At 44.3% G+C, this 24353-nt stretch overlaps 1 protein-coding gene across 1 annotated transcript in view; it reads left to right on the top strand.

Annotated features, from left to right (window-relative positions):
- Window positions 1-743: 743 nt before the first annotated feature.
- Window positions 744-24353, top strand: part of NHSL2 (NHS like 2) — a 593959-nt gene continuing 570349 nt past the window's right edge. Inside the window, exon 1 of the mRNA XM_068247787.1 lies at window positions 744-1404. Coding sequence (XP_068103888.1) covers window positions 1341-1404 — 64 coding nt within the window. The 5' untranslated portion in view covers window positions 744-1340. The remainder of the gene's footprint in view (window positions 1405-24353) is intronic.

Below are 24353 nucleotides of genomic sequence, written 5' to 3'. Positions count from 1 at the left end.
AAGTTTGCCTTCGCTGGCGAACGCGAACCACCGAAAGTTTGCATAGAACCGTTCGCAACCGAACCGTTCAGGCCATCTCTAGTTGTCACTCCTGTCCAGTTGCCTGGCAGTCCTGCTGATCTTTCTGGTCAGTAGGCTCTAAATCACACACCTGAAAAAAAGCATGCAGCTTATCTTGTAAGATTTGTCATAGACATCTGATCTGCATGCTTGTTCAGGGTCTATGGCTTAAAGTATCAGAGACAGAGGATCAGCAGGACAGCCAGGCAATGTGCATTATTTAAAAGAAAATACACATGACAGCCTCTATATCCCTATCACCTCAGGTTCCCTTTTAAGTACTTATGGGAGAAGAAAACGGGTGAAAGAACAAGGGTAGAAGGCACAGAAAAAAATAAGGGGGGAAATTCAGTCCAGAGCAAGGGACATGTCTGCATTATTTCCTTTTGCTCACATCAACAATCGGCAACACTAAATACAACCCTGCGGCAGAACCACCTAGGAGTGGAGCAAATGAGAAGGAACATAAGGCCATTGAATAGAACGTCATTTTTCAGGGAGGATATTGAAGTGAAGAGGGAAAATGGGTATAATCAGTGAGAGAGATCAAAACCTGGGGGTCAAATGAAGACATAAGATTACGCAGTGAGGCACATTGTTTGCGGATGCGTACAGAAGAAAAAAAAGGAGTGCAGGGAGGGGGATGAATAGCAAGAAGCAGAGATGGAGGGAGGTAGTTGTGTGCAATGCTGAGAGGAGGGGTGTCAGCAGAGACGTATGTGAACGGAAGGCATAGATAAGCGGGTTCAACCAGATTTACGGGGAGGGGGATGCGACTGGACTATTACGGTACAATACAGCGCAATAGTCAAGCAAGTATAAGGAAAGGCGGCAGGTGATAGTGCAAAACGAAACGGCCAGAGCCTAGGCAAAACCGGAGGGAAACGGGAGAGAGCTGGATAACTAAACAAGTGGGCTGAAATTAGGAGAGTCAGAGGATGCGACGTTGTACAAAAAAACGGAACACTGCGTAGAAACACAGAACCTCAGGATTATTTTATAATTTCTGCTGATACTGGAAAACCGAAAACACCCCAGAACGGAGACAATGGGCGAGAGAGAACGATAATATAGGATAGTTGGAATTATAAGCAAAAAGTACGTGACCGGGAGTAGTAAGATAAAGAAGCGAAGATAAGACTGTAAGGTAGGGAGCAGACAGGCAGTTGGAAGAGGGAGGGAGAGATGCTGAAGCCTGCAGACAGACAGAGGTGATGTAAATACCTGGAGGGAGGGAACGAAGAAAAGGAGGAAGGAAAAAGGACAGCTCCTGCTGCAGAATGATGGGGAACTCACCGCACAAACAGAGGACCAAAAAACATCACGGAATGCAGCCAGCAACAGGTACAAGTATACATGATACCCTATATAATTTGATTGAAGATGGTTTATATTGCCAGTATGTTGCTGGCAGGTTAGGGATCTACATGGGAAATGTTTTGCAAATGATAAGATATTTTCTTACTTTCAATGATTTGAGCAGAAATATGTTTGTCACAGGTCAATTTCTGGTATTTTGGTGGGGAACAGTAAATTCGGGCGCCTGAGGCTAGTGGACAAATCGGGCGCCGCCATTCACTCCTATAATAAATATCGTTTAATGGGCGCCCGATAGGAAAAAAGGGCGCCGGAGAAAAATAACGTTTTAAAAGCGGCGCCCGGAGACTTAATGTTTTATTACTGTTTCTCATGATTACACATTATTTAATGATTTATACATTTTTAAATTTTATTTTTAAACGAAAAACAGTACAATATTTTTTTTAAAACATTATTTTTAAACGAAAAACAGTACATTTTTTTAAACATTATTTTTAAACGAAAAAACTAACAGGGGGGTCTTAGGTTTAGGCACCAACAGGGGGGTCTTAGGTTTAGCCACCAACAGGGGGGTCTTAGGTTTAGGCACCAACAGGGGGTCTTAGGTTTAGGCACCAAAAGGGGGGTCTTAGGTTTAGGCACCAACAGGGAGGTCTTAGGTTTAGGCACCAACAGGGGGTCTTAGGTTTAGGCACCAACAGGGGGGTCTTAGGTTTAGGCACTAACAGGGGGGTCTTAGGTTTAGGCACCAACAGGGGGGTCTTAGGTTTAGGCACTAACAGGGGGGTCTAGGGGTTAGGGGTAGGTACAGGGAGGGTTACTTAGGCACCAACAAGTTTAGGCATCAACAGGGGGGTCTAGGGGTTAGGGGTAGGTACAGGGGAGCCATGGTGTCCCAGGCAAAGCACCCCCCATCTTATGAATGAATTGGAACATTGCGACCTATGTAAACTAATTTTGTGGGAATTAGAAACAAATTGCTAGGTAATGCACAGGATTCAGGAATAGATCAGAAGTCCACACACTGAAACCAAGACATTTCTTTCTGAAAAACATGTTTCTGTTGATGTAGTAGGTAGGCCCCTATGGTGAATATTGCCCTAGAAAAGCAATACAGACCAAATTTAAAACTGTTTTAAATTAGCACATTACTACCACCTGCAATATGATTGTTATGCTAATTAGGACACCACAGTAATGCTAATCAGCATTTTCTATTTCCATGTTATCATTGTATTCCTTTCTTAAAAGAGCTCTCAGTAGTGTTTAAAGGGAAGGTCCAAGCAAAAAAAAAAAAATGAGTTTCACTTACCTGGGGCTTCTACCAGCCCCATGCAGCCATCCTGTGCCCTCGTAGTCACTCACTGCTGCTCCAGTCCCCCGCTGGGAGCTTTCTGACCTCGGAGGTCAGGGCCGAATTGCGTACATTTTTACACATTCCCGCTAGTGCAGGAACATTAACGCATACATTTTTACGCGTTAGTGGTGCAACGCGTAAATTTTTGTTCCTGCGCTAGCTGGAATGCGTAAAAATGTATGCAATGGGGCCCTGACCTCCGAGGTCAGAAAGCTGCCAGCGGGGGACTGGAGCAGCAGTGAGTGACTACCAGGGCACAGGATGGCTACATGGGGCTGGTAGAAGCCCCAGGTAAGTAAAACTCATTATTTTTTTTTGCTTGAACCTTCCCTTTAAGAACTCCATAAAGAAAAGTGTGCTTAGGATGGGTCTGTGGTTATTGCTTTTCCAGGTAGTGTACTAGGCACCTGCCTAATTGCCTATGCCTAAAGCCAGCTTTTATTTTATTTTGCCATTCTTCTGTATCAAATAGCAACTCCCATCCAAATTTAAGGGAAAAAAACTCATGATTTTTATCCAGGCCCAATTGTTCATTTAAAAAGGCTGTAAGAACAAAAGTTTTGGTTTCTTGTGTTCATCCCTGTCATTTTAAATTCACTTTACACACATCATTCTTCCCTTTGGGTCTGTGCAACCTGTAATTACAGCGCAGGAGATTTGGGCACAGCCGGCGCCACCATAGGCCGTAATAGGAATTACAGCTATAGCGGCACACAGTCAGTAACTTTGGCGCCATCAGAGGACTGAGCTGAAGTTGCTTTTAAAACACTGTAATTCGGCTTCCAGCAATAGCTGGAAGCCAATTACATTATTACTCACTATCCACGTGGACCTAGAGGGGGAATAGTATTTAATGCCGGCGGCTGTATCCTGCACCCACGTCTCCCAGCGGCCAATTTATATGTATGCCTGTGCAACAGTTTAACCACTTGAGGACCACAGTCTTTTCGCCCCTTAACCACTTCCCAACTGAGGGGTTTTACCCCCTGACCACCAGAGCAATTTTCACCTTTCAGCGCTCCTTCCATTCATTCGTCTATAATTTTATCATTACTTATCCCAATGAAATGAACTATATCTTGTTTTTTTCGCCACCAATTAGGCTTTCTTTAGGTGGGACATTATGCCAAGAATAATTTTATTCTAAATGTGTTTTAATGGGAAAATAGGAAAAAATGTGGGAAAAAATTTATTATTTTTCAGTTTTCGGCCTTTATAGTTTTTAAATAATGCATGCTACTGTAATTAAAACCCATTAAATGTATATGCCTATTTATCCCGGCTATAAAACCGTTTAAATTATGTCCCTATCACAATGTTTGCCGCCAATATTTTAGTTGGAAATAAAGGTGCATTTTTTTCAGTTTTGCGTCCATCCCCAATTACAAGCCCATAGTTTATAAAGTAACAGTGTTATACCCTCTTGACATAAATATTTAAAAAGTTCAGTCCCTAAGGTAACTATTTATGTTTTTTTTTTTATTGTAAATTTTTTTTTTTTTTTTTAATTACAAAAAAAAAATAATTGGGGAGTGTGGGAGGTAAGGAGTTAATTTTTTGTGTAAAACAAGTTTATTTGTGTGTAGAAAATGGTTAGGGTGTAGTTTTACTATTTGGCCACAAGATGGCAACATTACCAATTTGTTTCATGCGACCTGCAAGCGTCCTTCCGGACGCTTGCAGGAAGTAGAAAGAGGCTGGGACTTTGTTATTTTTTCACAATGATCGCGCCGCTCAGCCGAGCGGCAGCAGGTCATTGCGGGGCTTAGATCAACGAACGGGAATGGATTTTCCAGTTCGTTGATCTCTGGGCGAGCGGGCGGCGGCGTGTTTACTAGCGGCGGGCGGCGTGTTTACGAGCGGGAACGCGGACAGCGGCGGGAGTGCGCAAAGTACGGATTTCTCCGTCCCTGGGGGTGAAAGGATGGAAAAAGGGGCGGAGAAATCCGTACGCGCGGGGTAAAGTGGTTAAGGACCAGAGCCTTTTTCTCCATTCAGACCACTGCAGCTTTCACGGTTTATTGCTCGCTCATACAACCTACCACCTAAATGAATTTTACCTCCTTTTCTTGTCAATAATACAGCTTTCTTTTGGTGCTATTTGATTGCTGCTGCGAGTTTTACTTTTTATTATATTCATCAAAAAAGACATGAATTTTGTCAAAAAAAATGACTTTTTTAACTTTCTGTGCTGACATTTTTCAAATAAAGTAAAATTTCCTATACATTTGAGCGCGAAAGTTATTCTGCTACATGTCTTTGATAAAAAAAAAAAAACATTCAGTGTATATTTATTGGATTTGGTAAAAGTTATAGCGTTTACAAACAATGGTGCCAAAAGTGAATTTTCCCATTTTCAAGCATCTCTGACTTTTCTGCGCACCTGTCAGGTTTCATGAAGGGCTAAAATTCCAGGATAGTACAAATACCCCCCAAATGACCCCATTTTGGAAAGAAGACATCCCAAAGTATTCAGTGAGAGGCATGGTGAGTTCATAGAAGATTTCATTTTTTGTCACAAGTTAGTGGAAAATGACACTTTGTGACAAAAAAAAAAGTTTCCATTTCTTCTAACTTGCGACAAAAAAAAATGAAATCTGCCACGGACTCACTATGCTCCTCTCTGAATACCTTGAAGTGTCTACTTTCCAAAATGGGGTAATTTGTGGGGTGTGTTCACTGTCCTGGCATTTTGGGGGGTGCCTAATTGTAAGCACCCCTGTAAAGCCTAAAGATGCTCATTGGACTTTGGGCCCCTTAGCGCAGTTAGACTACAAAAAAGTGCCACACATGTGGTATTGCCGTACTCAGGAGAAGTAGTATAATGTGTTTTGGGGTGTATTTTTACACATACCCATGCTGGGTGGGAGAAATATCTCCGTAAATGACAATTTTTTAATTTTTTTTACACACAATTGTCTATTTATAGAGATATTTCTCCCACTCAGCATGGGTATGTGGAAAAATACACCCCAAAACACATTATACTACTTCTCCTGAGTACGGCGATACCACATGTGTGGCACTTTTTTGCACCCTAACTGCGCTAAGGGGCCCAAAGTCCAATGAGTACCTTTAGGATTTCACAGGTCATTTTGAGAAATTTGGTTTCAAGACTACTCCTCACGGTTTAGGGCCCCTAAAATGCCAGGACAGTATAGGAACCCCACAAATTACCCCATTTTAGAAAGAAGACACCCCAAGGTATTCCGTTAGGAGTATGGTGAGTTCATAGAAGAATTTTTTTTTTTTGTCACAAGTTAGCGGAAATTGATTTTAATTGTTTTTTTTTTCACAAAGTGTCATTTTCCGCTAACTTGTGACAAAAAATAAAATCTTCTATGAACTCACCGTACTCCTAACGGAATACCTTGGGGTGTCTTCTTTCTAAAATGGGGTCATTTGTGGGGTTCCTATACTGCCCTAGCATTTTAGGGGCCCTAAACCGTGAGGAGTAGTCTTGAAACCAAATGTCGCAAAATGACCTGTGAAATCCTAAAGGTACTCATTGGACTTTGGGCCCCTTAGCGCAGTTAGGGTGCAAAAAAGTGCCACACATGTGGTATCGCCGTACTCAGAAGAAGTAGTATAATGTGTTTTGGGGTGTATTTTTACACATACAGATGCTGGGTGGGAGAAATATCTCTGTAAATGACAATTATTTGATTTTTTTTACATACAATTGTCCATTTACAGAGAGATTTCTCCCACCCAGCATGGGTATGTATAAAATACACCCCAAAACACATTATACTACTTCTTCTGAGTACGACGATACCACATGTGTGACACTTTTTTGCAGCCTACGTGCGCTAAGGGGCCCAACGTCCTATTCACAGGTCATTTTGAGGCATTTGTTTTCTAGACTACTCCTCACGGTTTAGGGCCCCTAAAATGCCAGGGCAGTATAGGAACCCCACAAGTGACCCCATTTTAAAAAGAAGACACCCCAAGGTATTCTGTTAGGAGTATGGTGAGTTCATAGAAGATTTTTTTTTGTCACAAGTTGGCGGAAAATGACACTTTGTGAAAAAAAAAACAATACATATCAATTTACGCTAACTTGTGACAAAAAATAAAATTTTCTATGAACGCATCATACACCTAACAAATTCCTTGGGGGGTCTTCTTTCTAAAATGGGGTCACTTGTGGGGTTCCTATACTGCTCTGGCATTTTAGGGGCCCTAAACCGTGAGGAGTAGTCTTGAACCCAAATGTCTCAAAATGACCTGTGAAATCCTAAACGTACTCATTGGACTTTGGGCCCCTTAGCACAGTTAGGCTGCAAAAAAGTGTCACACATGTGGTATCGCCGTACTCAGAAGAAGTAGTATAATGTGTTTTGTGGTGTATTTTTACATATAACCATGCTGGGTGGGAGAAATATCTCTGTAAATGACAATCTTTTGATTTTTTTTACACACAATTGTCCATTTACAGAGAGATTTCTCCCACCCAGCATGGGTATGTGTAAAAATACACCACAAAACACATTATACTACTTCTCCTGAGTATGGCGATACCACATGTGTGACACTTTTTTGCAGCCTAGGTGCGCTAAGGGGCCCAACGTCCTATTCACAGGTCATTTTGAGGCATTTGTTTTCTAGACTACTCCTCACGGTTTAGGGCCCCCAAAATGCCAGGGCAGTATAGGAACCCCACAAGTGACCCCATTTTAGAAAGAAGACACCCCAAGGAATTCCGTTAGGGGTATGGTGAGTTCAGTAAGGTGGTCTATGAGGGGGCAAATTTTGTGGAACCGGTCATAAGCAGGGTGGCCTCTTAGATGACAGGATGTATTGGGCCTGATCTGATGGATAGGAGTGCTAGGGGGGTGACAGGAGGTGATTGATGGGTGTCTCAGGGGGCGGTTAGAGGGGAAAATAGATGCAATCAATGCACTGGGGAGGTGATCGGAAGGGGGTCTGAGGGGGATCTGAGGGTTTGGCCGAGTGATCAGGAGCCCACATGGGGCAAATTAGGGCCTGATATGATGGGTAGGTGTGCTAGGGGGTGACAGGAGGTGATTGATGGGTGTCTCAAGGTGTGATTAGAGGGGGGAAATAGATGCAAGCAATGCACTGGCGAGGTGATCAGGGCTGGGGTTTGAGGGCGTTCTGAGGTGTGGGCGGGTGATTGGGTGCCCGCAAGGGGCAGATTAGGGTCTAATCTGATGGGTAACAGTGACAGGTGGTGATAGGGGGTGATTGATGGGTAATTAGTGGGTGTTTAGAGGAGAGAAGAGATGTAAACACTGCACTTGGGAGGTGACCTGATGTCGGACCTGCGGGCGATCTATTGGTGTGGGTGAGTGATCAGATTGCCCGCAAGGGGAAGGTTAGGGGCTGATTGATGGGTGGCAATGACAGGGGGTGATTGATGGGTGGCAGTGACAGGGGGTGATTGATGGGTGATTGACAGGTGATCAGTGGGTTATTACAGGGAATAACAGATGTAAATATTGCACTGGCGAATTGATAAGGGGGGGTCTGAGGGCAATCTGAGCGTGTGGTTGGGTGATTGGGTGCCCGCAAGGGGCAGATTGGGGTCTAATCTGATGGGTAACAGTGACAGGTGGTGATAGGGGGTGATTGATGGGTGATTGATGGGTAATTAGTGGGTGTTTAGAGGAGAGAAGAGATGTAAACACTGCACTTGGGAGGTGATCTGATGTCGGACCTGCGGGCGATCTATTGGTGTGCCTGGGTTATCAGATTGCCCGCAAGGGGCAGGTTAGGGGCTGATTGATGGGTGGCAGTGAAAGGGGGTGATTGATGGGTGGCAGTGAAAGGGGGTGATTGATGGGTGGCAGTGACAGGGGGAGATTGATGGGTGATTGACAGGTGATCAGTGGGTTATTACAGGGAATAACAGATGTAAATATTGCACTGGCGAATTTATAAGGGGGGGGGGGGGGGTCTGAAGGCAATCTGAGCGTGTGGGCGGGTGATTGGGTGCCCGCAAGGGGCAGATTAGGGTCTAATCTGATGGGTAACAGTGACAGGTGGTGATAGGGGTGATTGATGGGTAATTAGTGGGTGTTTAGAGGAGAGAAGAGATGTAAACACTGCACTTGGGAGGTGATCTGATGTCGGATCTGCGGGCGATCTATTGGTGTGGGTGGGTGATCAGATTGCCCGCAAGGGGCAGGTTAGGGGCTGATTGATGGGTGGCAGTGACAGGGGGTGATTGACGGGTGATTGACGGGTGATTGACAGGTGATTGACAGGTGATCAGGGGGGATAGATGCATACAGTACACGGGGGGGGGGGGGGGGGGGGTGTCTGGGGACAATCTGAGGGGTGGGGGGGGGGGTGATCAGGAGGGAGTAGGGGGCAGATTAGGGACTAAAAAAAAATAGCGTTGACAGATAGTGACAGCGAGTGATTGATGGGTGATTAGGGGGGTGACTGGGTGCAAACAGTGGTCTGGGGGGTGGGCAGGGGGGGTCTGAGGGGTGCTGTGGGCGATCAGGGGGCAGGGGGGGGGGAATCAGTGTGCTTGGGTGCAGACTAGGGTGGCTGCAGCCTGCCCTGGTGGTCCCTTGGACACTGGGACCACCAGGGCAGGAGGCAGCCAGTATAATAGGCTTTGTATACATTACAAAGCCTATTATACATTGTTTCAGCGGCGATCCGGGTGCTAGTAACCCGCCGGCGCTTCCGAATGGCCGGCGGGTTACAGTGAACGGTGGGCGGAGCCAGTCCCCGGCGGCTGATCGCGTCACGAATGACGCGATCGCCGCATAGCCACTCCCGCAGCCGCCCCCGCCGATGGGCGTATTGCGGTCGTTTGGGCCCGGACTTTGCCGCCGCCCATCGGCTGGGGGCGGTCGGGAGGTGGTTAAGAGGAACTGTAGTGAAAATAACATAATAAATAAAATTGCTTATTTTTTTTACAATTTTCATTAGATTATTTACTCAGCGTTTGCCCATTGTTAAATATTTCCTATCCATGATTGATATTTTGAAATTTATCACTAGTGGTGACTTCTTTAGTTCTGCAAGGTGATCTGTACGGAATTGTTTTTTTTACAGAGATTTCTGTATTGCTTGTTTGGCAGTTGGAAAAAGCCATTATTTTCCACAATGCAATGAGGTTCACAGACAGCAAACCGTCAGGACCATGGTCATGACATTACACTGTGAGAGGGTTTTCACCACAATATCAGCCATACAGACCCCCCCCCCCCCCCAATCACCGATGATATGTTCGAGAAAAGGTAATGATTTCTTGTGGGAAAGGGGGTATCAGCTACTGACTGGGCTGAAGTTCCTCTTTAAGGTTGTTTTCTGTTTAAAGAAGCAGAATAAAACTGTTGAATTTAGATCGTCCGACAAGGGCAGAAATGTAGTTGTCATGGACACTACAGACTATGAAAGGATGTGCCTGGATCTGCTTGGGGACCAGAAATGTTACAGAGTGGTGTCGGTGTCCAGGGTCGATCAGGCGGTACGTGAGGGCATCATTACAAGCACCATAGGGCAATTTTTGAACAATTTGGACCCAATAACGCCTACATTTTATGCCCTGCCTAAGGTTCATAAACAAAGAAGTCCTATACCTGGGAGACCTGTAGTAAAAAGGGGTCATTGACTGAAAGAATCAGTCAATATATTGATGCCCATCTACAGCCGCACCTGATCAAATTACCGTCTTATGTTAGGGACACAACACATCTTTTGACTCAGTTACTAGATTTGCATGTTCCAAACAGGAACAATTCTGGTGGCCCTGGACGTAGAAGCATTGTACTCTAGTATACCACACGACAAGGGGCTGGCAACAGTACAAAGATGTTTGGATGAACTTGGGGTCGATGAAAGACCACATAACGGATCTTTACTACAAAATTTAGCGTTTTTACTTAAAAATAATATCTTTTTGTCTGATGGCTCACATTACTTCCAGGTGCAGGGAGCGGCCATGGGAACGACTTGCGCTCTGTCCCTGGCCAACCTGTACCTGGGGGAATGGGAAAACCAACTCTTTGGCAAGGAGGACTTGGAAATGTACCTGTGCCACATTTTGGGGTGGCACAGGTACATTGATAATATTTTGGTCCTGTGGGATGGGCCTATACAACTATTGCAGAATTTTGTGGAAATGCTCAATGTAAATGATAAAAACTTGCGTTTCACGCTACAATATGATATGCAGCAGATTTCATTTTTGGATTTACAGATTTCGATTGGTCCAGATGGACTATTAAATACTAAATTGTATCGGAAACCCACTAGTACCAACGCATTTTTACGGGCCAATAGCTTCCACCCAGGGCATGTGACCCATGGTATCCCCACGATACAGTATCTACGAGCAAGACGTAATTAATCCGAACATTTATAATAATCCAAACATTTATATAGAGCTTTTCTCCTGTCGGAATCAAAGCGCTCAAGAGCTGCAGCCACTGGGATGCGCTCAGGAGGCCACCCTGCAGTGTTAGGGAGTCTTGCCTTGAATTCCTTACTGAATAGGTACTGACCCTAGCCATGATTCAAACCCTGATCTCCCATGTCAAAGGCAGAGCCCTTAACCAGTACTCTATTTGCTCGGGAGAAGATGCCTTCGAGAATGAGGCTAAGATACTTAACCACTTCACTCCAAGGCGGTTTTTACCCTAACAGACAAGAGTGATTTTCACCTTTCAGTGCTCATCCCTTTAATTTGCCAATAGCTTAATCACTACTAATCACAATGAAATGATCTATATCTTGTTTTTTTCACCACAAATTGGACTTTTTGGGGTTGATATTTGTTTTCAGTAATTACTTTATTTTCTATGCATTTTAAAGGGAAATACTTTTCCTCTCCTCTCCCGTCCCCCCTCCTTCCTTCCCTTCCTTTCCTCCCCCACCATCAGCAGTGCCGCAATTGTGTGCATGGACCGGCCGGCCGAGGGTATCATCGCTGGTTCCCTTTAGCTTAATCCAATGGGGCTAACAATTTGTGCTCCATTGAAGTACATAATATTTGGATTTTCTTTTGTATATCTCTATGTCTCCTTTGAATAGGGGACAATGGATGCATTGTAATGGTAGTTTTAACTGTCTATAGCTGTCAATTAATCCAGCAATGCTAGAGATTTAATCAGTTGCATTATAATTTATTATGCAGGATGCAGTAAGAAGATTGTCCACTAGATGGCTGGGCTGCGTGTGCATCTGCCGGGGTGATCCTGTCATTCTGGTGACGTGGTCTCCACGCACAGCATTGCTGGAGCATGGTGGCGTTTGCCGGATGGGCGGGGCTTCCCCTGGGAGTGTGTACGGAGCTGCAACAGCGCGGCATGGTGTATTTAAACACGGGATTTGTTTTAGAGAACATGGCAGCTCTGATAACGCCGTTCACACTGTGAAACTAGTCAGCGGGAGGTGCCCTGCCTGATCGCCCCACCAGACACCCAGCACTCCAAGCCTTGTCTTCACATGCGATGTTACATCAACAGCATAACGGAGGTATCCTCATTCATCTAAGGGCAGTGCAATGCCGGATATCCACTGAAGTACCAATGAACTAGGAGCTCCTTTCATATGGGTGAGACTGTTCCAGGACAGTAATCATGTTTACAATACTCAAGAAAAATAATTGATCTGGTGCACAAGTCCCTGAAAGACTTAGTTCACCTCAAGAAAACTCGAGGGAAGGCAGGTTGAAAAATACAAAACATATTAAATTTAGGAACAACTGCCACTCTTCAGAACATATGTCAAAAATAGTTTATTGGTAGAAAAATATGTAACAAACACCCCTCTGATACACCCTAACCCCTAAAAACAACAAGGACACAGGCATCCATTTACAGGAGTACTCCTGGTACACACAATCTGACACTCAATCCACATACACTACAGATTTAGATCGAACGATCTGTTATACTGCATGTGCCTGTGATTTGCTGAATTGGAACAGGAATATCTTTCCACATCAAACTTAGGACAGTCCAGATATTGACAGATATATTTCTGCTCTAAAGCATATCCACAGTCCTAGATGAATTCATGTGCATAAGAACAGTCCTTCCTCCGTACAAGCCCTCCGTCAACAAGTAGCTCCGCAGACAGCACTCAGTGCATATATCATTCCAATGTAACTAGATCTCTCCGGGCTACTGCCCCCTCAGATCATTGAAAGGTCAGGTTACCTTCTCCTCTTGGAAAAGAACTCCTCTCCAGGAATCAACTCATCGCGGCATCCCACGGGTCACAGGTACCTGTGAATGGATGGATGGATACATCAGCAGGACAGCCGGGCAACTAGTATTATTTAAAAGGAGATAAATATGGCAGCCCCCATATCACTCTCACTTCAGTTCCCCTTTAACCAATTCCAGTCTGTCTTGCTGAAGCGCACCTGACTCTCCGCATCCTTCAATATATTAACTTTCCCCACCTAATCCTTAAGGATTGGAGAATCCCGACATCTCCACTTAACTGGAATCAAACTTTTAGCAGCAATCAATAATTGGGGAATTAACGATCTCTTATAACTACTAATAGATTTCAACGTATCATGCAATAACACTGTAGAAGGATCCCATATAATATTAGCCTCAATAATATTATTGATGCAGTTCAAAACCTCCCAAAAACTCGAAATACAATAATACAATAACATTTCTATAGCGCTTTTCTCCCATAGGACTCAAAGCGCTTAGGCTCTCTCAGATTCAGTAATTGGTAGTAGGATGAAGTATTCACACAACAAAAGTTATATTTCTGCAAATGCCAAACTGAACAGGTGCGTTTTCAGTCTGGATTTAAACACGTCCAGGGATGGAGCTGTCCTGATCTGTTGAGGTAAGGAGTTCCAAAACGTAGGGGCAGCATGACAGAAGGCTCTGGGACCAAAAGTTTCCAAGTGGACTCTGGGTATGACTAGATTATTAGATCCTGTGGATCTGAGAATGCGGGGATTGCTACGCAGCTGCAACATATCTTTCATGTATCCAGGGCCTAGATTATTCAGGGATTTAAATGTCAGTAGGCCGATCTTGAATAGGACCCTCCATTCTATAGGTAGCTAGTGAAGGGAGTGCAGGACTGGCGTTATGTGGCAGTGACGGGGTTGGTTGGTTAGCAGTCTGGCAGCAGTATTCTGTATCAGCTGTAGGCGGTACAAGGCATTTTTTGGAAGGCCAGTGTAGAGAGCATTACAGTAGTCCAGTCGGGATGTGATGAAGGCATGGACTAAGGTTGGCAGATCTTCTGGGGGGATAAGGTGCTTGATTTTTGCAATGTTCTTCAGGTGAAAATAGGATGATTTCACCACAGCAGAGATTTGAGTTAGCCAGATATATCAGGTGTTCACTTGGTGTTTAATGCACACATTACATTCTTTGTGTAGAGATTTGAGTTCTGAAGTTTAAATCCCCATCAATTAGAACTCCCAGGCTACGCACATGATCAGAGCTGCGTAGATCCGTGCCTCCTATTCCCAGTGGTGAAGACTGCAAGTTAAGTTTTTTTGTTGTCATGCGCTGCCCTCCGATCAGAAGGACTTCAGTTTTGTCTGCATTCAGTTTCAGCCAGTTGTCATTCATCCATTGCTGTAGTTCACGTAAGCAGGCGTTTATAGTTAGAGTTGGGTCTGTCACACCAGGCTTGAAGGAAAGATATAGTTACTGTCGTCTGCATAGCAGTGGTATGTCAGGCCATGTTTTTGGATTAGTTTTCCAAGCAGTAACATGTAAATTGTGAAAATCAGGAGAGAGAGGATTGAGCCCTTGGGCACCCCATACTTAAGTGGTACAGGGGTGGACAGGAAGGGCCCCATAGACACTTTGTGGGTTCTGCCACTCAAGAAGGATTGGAACCACTGAAGAACTATGCCATCAATGCCGCAGTATTCCTGTAGCCTGTTTATCAAATAATCGGACACTCCCAAACTAAATGCAACAATGTACCCTTAGCCCCACATTTTCTCCAACACCTATTGCTTATGCCAGGATACATCGAAGCTAGTCTATCTGGTGTTCTATACCACCTTGTTAACAGTTTAAAGTTGACTTCCTTAATCTTAGAACTTATAGAGGTAGCATGCGCTAGAACACAAATTTTCCTTTTCCGAGCATAACTAAAAGAGATGTTAAGATCCTTCTCCCACCTATTCAAATAATCCGGAAAATCCCCGGCCTTAAATAAAACCAACATCTTATATAAGCAGGATATCAGTTGTACGGGAGGAGTCCCCTGCATAAAAAGCTTTTCAAAATCTGCCAACTCCATATTACTATGAAAAGTTCCCTTCTTCTCCTCCACAAAATATTCCATTTGCCTATGCCCCAAAAAATCAAATGGGAACTGACCATTTTACTCACGGAATCTAGCCAGAGATTTAAATTTGCTTGAAAAACAGGAAACAAAGACCGAGAGCCGTATCTAGTGTAGTATGTTACGCCAATATGGAAAAAAGTAATTTGAATGAGAATATACTCACAAGTGTGGGTCACCACGCAGGCGACCACTGCAATGACAGGTGGGGAGAATTATCTACCTGACCCCACTCAGGCATAAAAAGTCGCTCTCTATAGCAAGAAGATGGGGATACACCCCTCCACCTGGGGTGGACAAGATATGCAGAGTAAAAAATAGAGGCGCCAAAATAGGATAAGATAGATTAAAAACCGTTTAAAATGAGGGGGTGGGTGGAACCACTACCCTCAAAAATGACCAGGCTAAATACAAGCCGCAATAACAAACAGATATTTATTGGTCTCCAGAAATAATGCAACGCGTTTCACGGGCACACATCCCGCTTCATCAGGCAATCTGAGGTAGGAGAACACTGGGGGAAAATAGGAAAACAGAAAAAATGCTAAGAGGTACTCAGATGTTTTCGTCATAATTTTTCATATTTTTTCATATCACCCTTATTATAAGGGTGATATGAAAAATTATGACGAAAACATCTGAGTACCTCTTAGCATTTTTTCTGTTTTCCTATTTTCCCCCAGTGTTCTCCTACCTCAGATTGCCTGATGAAGCGGGATGTGTGCCCGTGAAACGCGTTGCATTATTTCTGGAGACCAATAAATATCTGTTTGTTATTGCGGCTTGTATTTAGCCTGGTCATTTTTGAGGGTAGTGGTTCCACCCACCCCCTCATTTTAAACGGTTTTTAATCTATTTTATCCTATTTTGGCGCCTCTATTTTTTACTCTGCAGAGATTTAAATTTACCATTAACCAGAATATCCTTTAAACTGACTCTACCTCCACCTCTCCATAATCCAAAAAGACCCCTCTCCAACCCAGGCGGAAAAAAAGAGAACCCCTCCAGAGGCATCATAGGAGAGATCTCCTCTGCCCAAGCATATTCCTTATTAACCAGATCCCAGATCTTAAGTACATTCTTTACCCAAAATGGCGTCCACTTTGGTAATCCCCTAAAACTCCCAGGGAGCCAGAAAACATCTGCCAATTCCTTCCCCACTAACATTTTCTCTATATTAACCCATCCATTCACCTCACCCTGTAAGTCCAGTCAAAAAGCCTCACTAATACGTAAGCTCTATAATACATCTTCAAATTAGGAAGTCCCAAACCACCCCTCTCATTAGGGCGAATCAGAGTCCCATATGATAATCTCGAGGCCTTATTTTGCTAAACAAACTTTTAAAGATTTTAAAGCGCACTTGCACCAAATAATGCATATAAACATTATTAAATATTAACCACTTGACCCCCCAGTGCTAAATTTCTCCGTCCCTCTGCGCACTGCTTCACCCCCAGGGACGGAGAAAGGCGCACTTATTTGTTTACTGGCTGGGAGTGGGCGGGGACCTCGCGCGCACACTCCAGCCAGCCAGCACAGCAGGTGACTAATTGGATGTTAGGAACAAGCGTTCCTAAATCCAATTAGACGCGCCGATTGCGGACACAATGGAGGCTGCTTCAAACAGAAGCAGTCTCCATTGATAACACATTAATGTAAACAAACGTGTAGCGCGCGATCGCGCGCCCCCGCGACCCGCGCGCGCGCGCACACACCCCCGCTCTGCAGTGCAATGATTGGTTATGGGGACCCCAGTCCCCAATAACCAATCATATCACAGTAAAAAATTAATGGAAGCAGCGCTGCAATGTACAAATTGCGCTGGTGCTTCAGGGGTAAAACCCCTCCGTTGTGAAGTGGTTAAATGTGTGTAATGTGTAGCATATATAAGTGAAGTCTTACCTGCAATGCTTTGTGGGTTGTGGAGAGGACTATAGCCATGGAGGATGAGTTGCTTGTTTTTTTGTGTGTTGATGTCTTCATGAGGCGAAGAGCCAGGCCTCGTCAGTACTGGGTGCATCCCATGAATGTCAGTAGAGATGTCATGGCTCAATGTCACTCAGTTTACCTTGTTTTGTGTGTTCACCCTTACAAATTATATGTATACACCTGGTTGATTATAGTCAGCTGGTTTTCATTTTTTTTTTGCATGTGTTTATGTAGTACCATGTGTAAGGTATTTAACCACTTGAGGACCACAGTCTTTCTACCCCTTAAGGACCAGAGCCTTTTTCTCCATTCAGACCACTGCAGCTTTTACGGCTTATTGCTCGGTCATACAACCTGCCACCTAAATGAATTTTACCTCCTTTTCTTGTCACTAATACAGCTTTCTTTTGGTGCTATTTGATTGCTGCTGCGAGTTTTAGTTTTTATTATATTCATCAAAAAAGACATGAATTTTGTCAAAAAAATGTCTTTTTTATTTTCCGTTCTGACATTTTTCAAATAAAGTAAAATTTCTGTATACATTTTTGTCCAAATTTATTGTGCTACATGTCTTTGATAAAAAAAAAATCCAATCAGTGTATATTTATTGGTTTGGGTAAAAGTTATAGCGTTACAAACTATGGTGCCAAAAGTGAATTTTCCCATTTTGAAACATCTCTGACTTTTCTGACCACCTGTCATGTTTCATGAGGTGCTAAAATTCCAGGATAGTATAAATACCCCCCAAATGACCCCATTTTGGAAAGAAGTCATCCCAAAGTATTCACTGAGAGGCATGGTGCGTTCATAGATTTTATTTGTTGTCACAAGTTAGCGGAAAATGACACTTTGTGACAAAAGAAAAAAAAGTTTCCATTTCTTCTAACTTGCGACAAAAAAAAAAAAATGAAATCTGCCACGGACTCACTATGCTCCTCTCTGAATACCTTGAAGTGTCTACTTTCCAAAATGGGGTCATTTGTTGGGTGTGTTTACTGTCCTGGCATTTTGGGGGTTGCTAAATTGTAAGCACCCCTGTAAAGCCTAAAGGTGCTCATTGGACTTTGGGCCCCTTAGCGCAGTTAGGCTGCAAAAAAGTGCCACACATGTCGTATTGCCGTACTCAGGAGAAGTAGTATAATGTGTTTTGGGGTGTATTTTTACACATACCCATACTGGGTGGGAGAAATATCTCTGTAAATGACAATTTTTTGATTTTTTTTACACACAATTGTCCATTTACAGAGATATTTCTCCCACCCAGCATGGGTATGTGTAAAAATACACCCCAAAACACATTATACTACTTCTCCTGAGTACGGCGATACCACATGCGTGGCACTTTTTTGCACCCTAACTGCGCTAAGGGGCCCAAAGTCCAATGAGTACCTTTAGGATTTCACAGGTCATTTTGCGACATTTGGTTTCAAGACTACTCCTCACGGTTTAGGGCCCCTAAAATGCCAGGGCAGTATAGGAACCCCACAAGTTAGTGAAAAATGACACTTTGTGAAAAAACAATAAAAATCAATTTCCGCTAACTTTTGACAAAAAATAAAATCTTCTATGAACTCGTCATACACCTAACAGAATACCTTGGGGTGTCTTTTTTCTAAAAAGGGGTCACTTGTGGGGTTCCGATACTGCCCTGGCATTTTACGGGCCCAAAACCATGAGTAGCCTGGAAACCAAATGTCGCAAAATGACTGTTCAGGGGTATAAGCATCTGCAAATTTTGATGACAGGTGGTCTATGAGGGGGCGAATTTTGTGGAACCGGTCATAAGCAGGGTGGCCTTTTAGATGACAGGTTGTATTGGGCCTGATCTGATGGATAGGAGTGCTAGGGGTGTGACAGGAGGTGATTGATGGGTGTCTCAGGGGGGGGGGGGGGTTAGAGGGGAAAATAGATGCAATCAATGCACTGGGGAGGTGATCGGAAGGGGGTCTGAGGGGGATCTGAAGGTTTGGCCGAGTGATCAGGAGCCCACATGGGGCAAATTAGGGCCTGATCTGATGGGTAGGTGAGCTAGGGGGTGACAGGTGGTGACAGGAGGTAATTGATGGGGATCTCAAGGTGTGATTAGTGGTGGGAATAGATGCAAGCAATGCACTGGCGAGGTGATCAGGGCTGGGGTCTGAGGGCGTTCTGAGGGTGTGGGTGGGTGATTGGGTGCCCTAGGGGCAGATAGGGGTCTAATCTGATGGGTAGTAGTGACAGGTAGTGACAGGGGGTGATTGATGGTTAATTAGTGGGTGTTTAGAGGAGAGAACAGATGTAAACAATGCACTTGGGAGGTGATCTGACGGTGGGTCTGCAGGCGATCTGATGGTGTGGGTGGGTGATCAGATTGCCCGCAAGGGGCAGATTAGGGGCTGATTGATGGGTGGCAGTGACAGGGGGTGATTGATAGGTGATTGACAGGTGATCAGTGGGTTATTACAGGGAAGAACAGATGTAAATAACGCACTGGCGAATTGATAAGGGGGGTCTGAGGGCAATCTGAGCGTGTGGGTGGTTGATTAGGGTCTAATCTGATGGGTAACAGTGACAGGTGGTGATAGGGGGTGATTGATGGGTAATTAGTGGGTGTTTAGAGGAGAGAACAGATGTAAACAATGCACTTGGGAGGTGATCTGGCGGAGGTCTGTGGGCGATCTGATGGTGTGGGTGGGTGATCAGATTGCCCGCAAGGGGCAGGTTAGGGGCTGATTAATGGGTGGCAGTGACAGGGGCTGATTGATGGGTGGCAGTGACAGGGGGTGATTGATGAGTGATAGGTGATTGACAAATGATTGACAGGTGATCAGTGGGTTATTTCAGGGAAGAACAGATGTAAATAATGCACTGGCGAATTGATAAGGGGGGTCTGAGGGCAATCTGAGCGTGTGGGCGGTTGATTGGGTGCCCGCAAGAGGAAGATTAGGGTCTAATCTGATGGATAACAGTGACAGGTGGTGATAGGGGGTGATTGATGGGTAATTAGTGGGTGTTTAGAGGAGAGAACAGATGTAAACAATGCACTTGGGAGGTGATCTGACGGCGGGTCTGTGAGTGATCTGATGGTGTGGGTGGGTGATCAGATTGCCCGCAAGGGGCAGGTTAGGGGCTAATTGATGGGTGGCAGTGACGGGGTGATTGATGGGTGATAGGTGATTGACAGGTGATCAGTGGGTTATTACAGGGAAGAACAGATGTAAATAATGCACTGGCGAATTGATAAGGGGGGGGTCTGAGGGCAATCTGAGCATGTGGACGGGTGATTGGGTGCCCGCAAGGGGCAGATTAGGGTCTGATCTGATAGGTAACGGTGATAGGGGGTGACTGATGGGTGATTGATGGGTAATTAGTGGGTGTTTAGAGGAGAGAACCGATGTAAACAATGCACTTGGGAGGTGATCTGACGGCGGGTTTGCGGGCGATCTGATGGTGTGGGTGGGTGATCAAATTGCCCACAAGGGGCAGGTTAGGGGCTGATTGATGGGTGGCAGTGACAGGGGGTGATTGATGGGTGACTGACAGGTGATTGACAGGTGATTGACAGGTGATCAGGGGGGATAGATGCATTCAGTACACGGGGGGGGGGGGTCTGGGGAGAATGTGAGGGGTGAGGATGATCAGGAGTCCCCAGGGGGCAGTTTAGGGATTAAAAAAAAATAGCGTTGACAGATAGTGACAGGGAGTGATTGATGGGTGATTAGGGGGGTGATTGGGTGCAAACAGTGGTCTGGGGGGGGTCTGAGGGGTGCTGTGGGCGATCAGAGGGCGGGGGGGGGCAGATCAGTGTGTTTGGGTGCAGACTAGGATGGCTGCAGCCTGCCCTGGTGGTCCCTCGGACACTGGGACCACCAGGGCAGGAGGCAGCCTGTATAATACACTTTGTATACATTACAAAGTGTATTATACACTTTGTATGCGGCGATCGCGGGGTTAACAACCCGCCGGCGCTTCCGAACGGCCGACGGGTTGTCGCCGCGGGTGGGCGGAGTCAGTTGCCGGGGGAAGCACGCGTCATCAATGACGCGATCGCTCCCCCGGCATGCCGAAAGGACGCAACGCCCTTGGGCATATTGCGGTCCTTTCGGCGTCCACTTTGCCGCCGCCCATTGGCTGTGGGCGGTCGGCAAGTGGTTAATGTCCCCTCATAGCCAATTGTACCTCATATTTGTTGTTTTAGTCAACTCTCACCATATTTAACACCTAATCCTTTACCAACAGCTATAGGCTAACACTTTGCGCCCACTATACCCACACTTCTATAAATGTCAAAGGCACATTCGTCAACCTGCAATTCTTTCACTTATCTAAAAAAAAGAGAGGACAAATGGTTTTGTTTTAGTGTTTTTACACTGACTGTGTAAAAACTGTGTTTTTACACTGACATTGTAAAAAATGTCATTTTTAAAATTAGAAATAAGAAATAACTGTACAATCTTCTTAACATAAAATGTCAACAATAACATAAAAACCAAATTACAACCTAAATGGAAGGAGGCCACATTAATTATTGTCTACAAACAATTCTGGTGAGATACTGTGCGTCTCACTGGCTGGGAACTCTTGGTGTGGCCTGTTGTAACCACTACCTTGACCACTTAGATCTGTATATACACTGTTGTGTCAGGAGAGGGTTCTTGTGGGCTGGATGTTCTTGGAGGCATAGGTGGTTGGATGGGTGGATAGTACTGCTGTGCAGACATATGAGGGTAAGGTGGCATACTTTACATTGAGTAATGATGAGAGTTATAGACAGGTTGACTATAGTAATGTTGCTGTACTGGGTGCCTGTATGGCTCATGATGTTGACCCATATGACTAATGCCATAATCTGCATTGTTTTGGTTTCCCAAAGGTGGGTCTGGTGTTTTGTTCAAAACCTCAATCATATCACGTTTAGCTAGCAACAATTTCTCCTCAGGAAGTTTTTCAAAGATGGCACTAGACTCAAGAGGAATTGAGTACAGGGCTCATTCAGTGCATCAAAAGTTTGATTTCTTCTTTCCATATTTGTGACAGCTTTTTCTATGGAATTGGCCATTTTCATATCATATTCTGCTCTACTCATGCCTCTTCCTGATTTTCTGTGCTGAAAGCTGGGTCTACTTCTGAATGACACATTACGTGTAACTGGTGGTAACATATGTGTAGATGGGCTGTCTGGGGAGTGCATGGGCATGTTGGACTCTTTTTCCTGCACAGATGTTGTGCTAGTACTTTGTGATGAAGGGTCACTGATATCTAAATTTTCATTTGAAGGTGCTGTGGTCTTTAGTACTGTTAAGAAAAGAGAATAGTAATAAACCTCGCTTTATTCATTGTAAGCATCATGGCTTACCCCTGCACCAGTGCCCATACTTACACTCCAGTAGTAATATGTGGCTTGAGGAACTCCAAGAACGTGGCAAATTTGTATGATTTGCGTTTGCTAGTGCCAGCACCACTTCTTTCTTTCCTCTTTTGTCTCCCCACCTCTTTCTTATAAATATCACAAACAGACTTCCATCAGGTCCTCAATTGTTCAACTGAAAAAAAAACCCAATACATTAATGTCAATAATTTATTTAAATGTGAAGATTACTAGCAACAGGACATACATATGCAGCACTACATTGCACATACAGGTAGTTGAAAGCCAACATCCAAAATAATGTGTTGTACACCTGTACACATGTGTGGATAGAACTACTAGATAGACAGCTTCACATCCATGGGCCATGGCATTGGCCTAACACTCATACACCTGCCTGCCCCTGCACCTTCCTGGATAATGAGGCCTTTGACATTTGCTATCATGCTATGAGGCCTTTCACAGATGAAATCATGCAAGTTAAGGGCCTGTTTCCACTACACGCAGATTCTGGATGCAGAAAAACTGACAATGAATGCCAATGGGTCTGTTTCCACTAAACGCGATTCTTCTGATGCAGATTTCCCCATAGGCATTCATTGGAGTCAGTTTTTCTGAATCAAAATATTTAAAAAAGGTACTAAAAAAAATAGGAAATGTGTAAAAAAAATACCTTTGCCATTGTTGCTAACAAGTGGCGTGTATGTGAGTGTTATAATTGGGACATTGCTTACCGTGATGAGGTTAAAGAGGCACATTTCAGCATATTGCATTGTAGCATATTATTCCACATTGCAGGTTACAATCTTACAACACATATTGCATCTTTCTGTCTATAGAAAAGTGTGCATACATTTGCTGTAAGTGGTCACTAATTACATTATTAATAAGCATGGCTGTTTAACAGACAGTGCAGTACATGCCACACGTGTTTCTGGTTCTGAAGGCTATTGTAGTCGTTATGCATATAATAACGTTACAAGTATTGATCAATCAAACATAACAAGATTTACATATGTTAAAGTGGTCTGAAACTCAGACATAACATTCAATAAAAATGTGTTTTCCTACATTTTATTACTCATATAGTTATCATATTTGCTTTTGTGCACAAGTAATAACAAATTACAAGTTTCAAAAGTGTAGTTTATCTTGCCCTAAAAGCTTTCATTGCATTTTATTCAAACTGCTTTTTATTATATATTAACATCTTCTAATGAGCTATTCTGAACTGTGTGCACAGAGAGCTTCACAGAGAGCTCCCTTTTCACCTGTTACACCGTGTTTACACGCATGTATCAACATTGGAATGTAAATAAAGATACTGTTATCTACAGTTTGGATGCGGATTTGCAGCTGAATAGCAGGACAAAGTGCTTTGTTTAACCATTTCAGTGATGTTCTGCTAAAAAAAATGTGGGGATAGTAGTTTTCAAGCTGTGAGGAATCTTTTAGAGCAAAGTAGAAATGCTGGCTTTCAGATCACTTTAACCTCCTTGGCGGTATGGACGAGCCCAGCTCGTCCATGACCACCGGAAGGCACCGCTCAGGCCCCGCTGGGCCGATTTTCATAATTTTTTTTTAAAGCACGCAGCAAACACTTTGCTTGCTGCGTGTTGGGGTAGATCGCCGCCGCCGATGCGCCGCTGCCCGGCGCGTAACACTCCACCCCCCCCCGAGACCCCTGCGCAGCCTGGCCAATTAGTGGCAGGCAGCGCTGAGGGGTGGATCAGAACTCCGTCTGACGTCACGATATCGATGACGTCATCGCGATCATCGTCATGGCGACGGGGGAAGCCCTAAAGGAAATCCCATTCAGAATGGGATTTCCTTATGGGTAATAGCGCTGCGGCGATCGGAGGGGTGGGAGGGATGCGGAAGGGAGGGGGGCATCATGTAGCTAGCGCTAGGCATGATTTAAAAAAAAGTATTCAAAAAATTGTGCTGCGCATCCACTCTGGCACAAACAAGTGGTTAAGGAAAATAATAATAAAAAAAAGGAACAACATCAGAGATAACTTACTTTTCTCTCCCTTGCTATTTTCCAATAGTTGGTCC

The sequence above is a fragment of the Hyperolius riggenbachi genome, chromosome 8, assembly GCF_040937935.1.
Source record: "Hyperolius riggenbachi isolate aHypRig1 chromosome 8, aHypRig1.pri, whole genome shotgun sequence".
Lineage (NCBI taxonomy): Eukaryota > Metazoa > Chordata > Amphibia > Anura > Hyperoliidae > Hyperolius > Hyperolius riggenbachi.
Note: the sequence above shows the minus strand (reverse complement) of the source record. Positions and strands in the feature narration are given on the sequence as shown.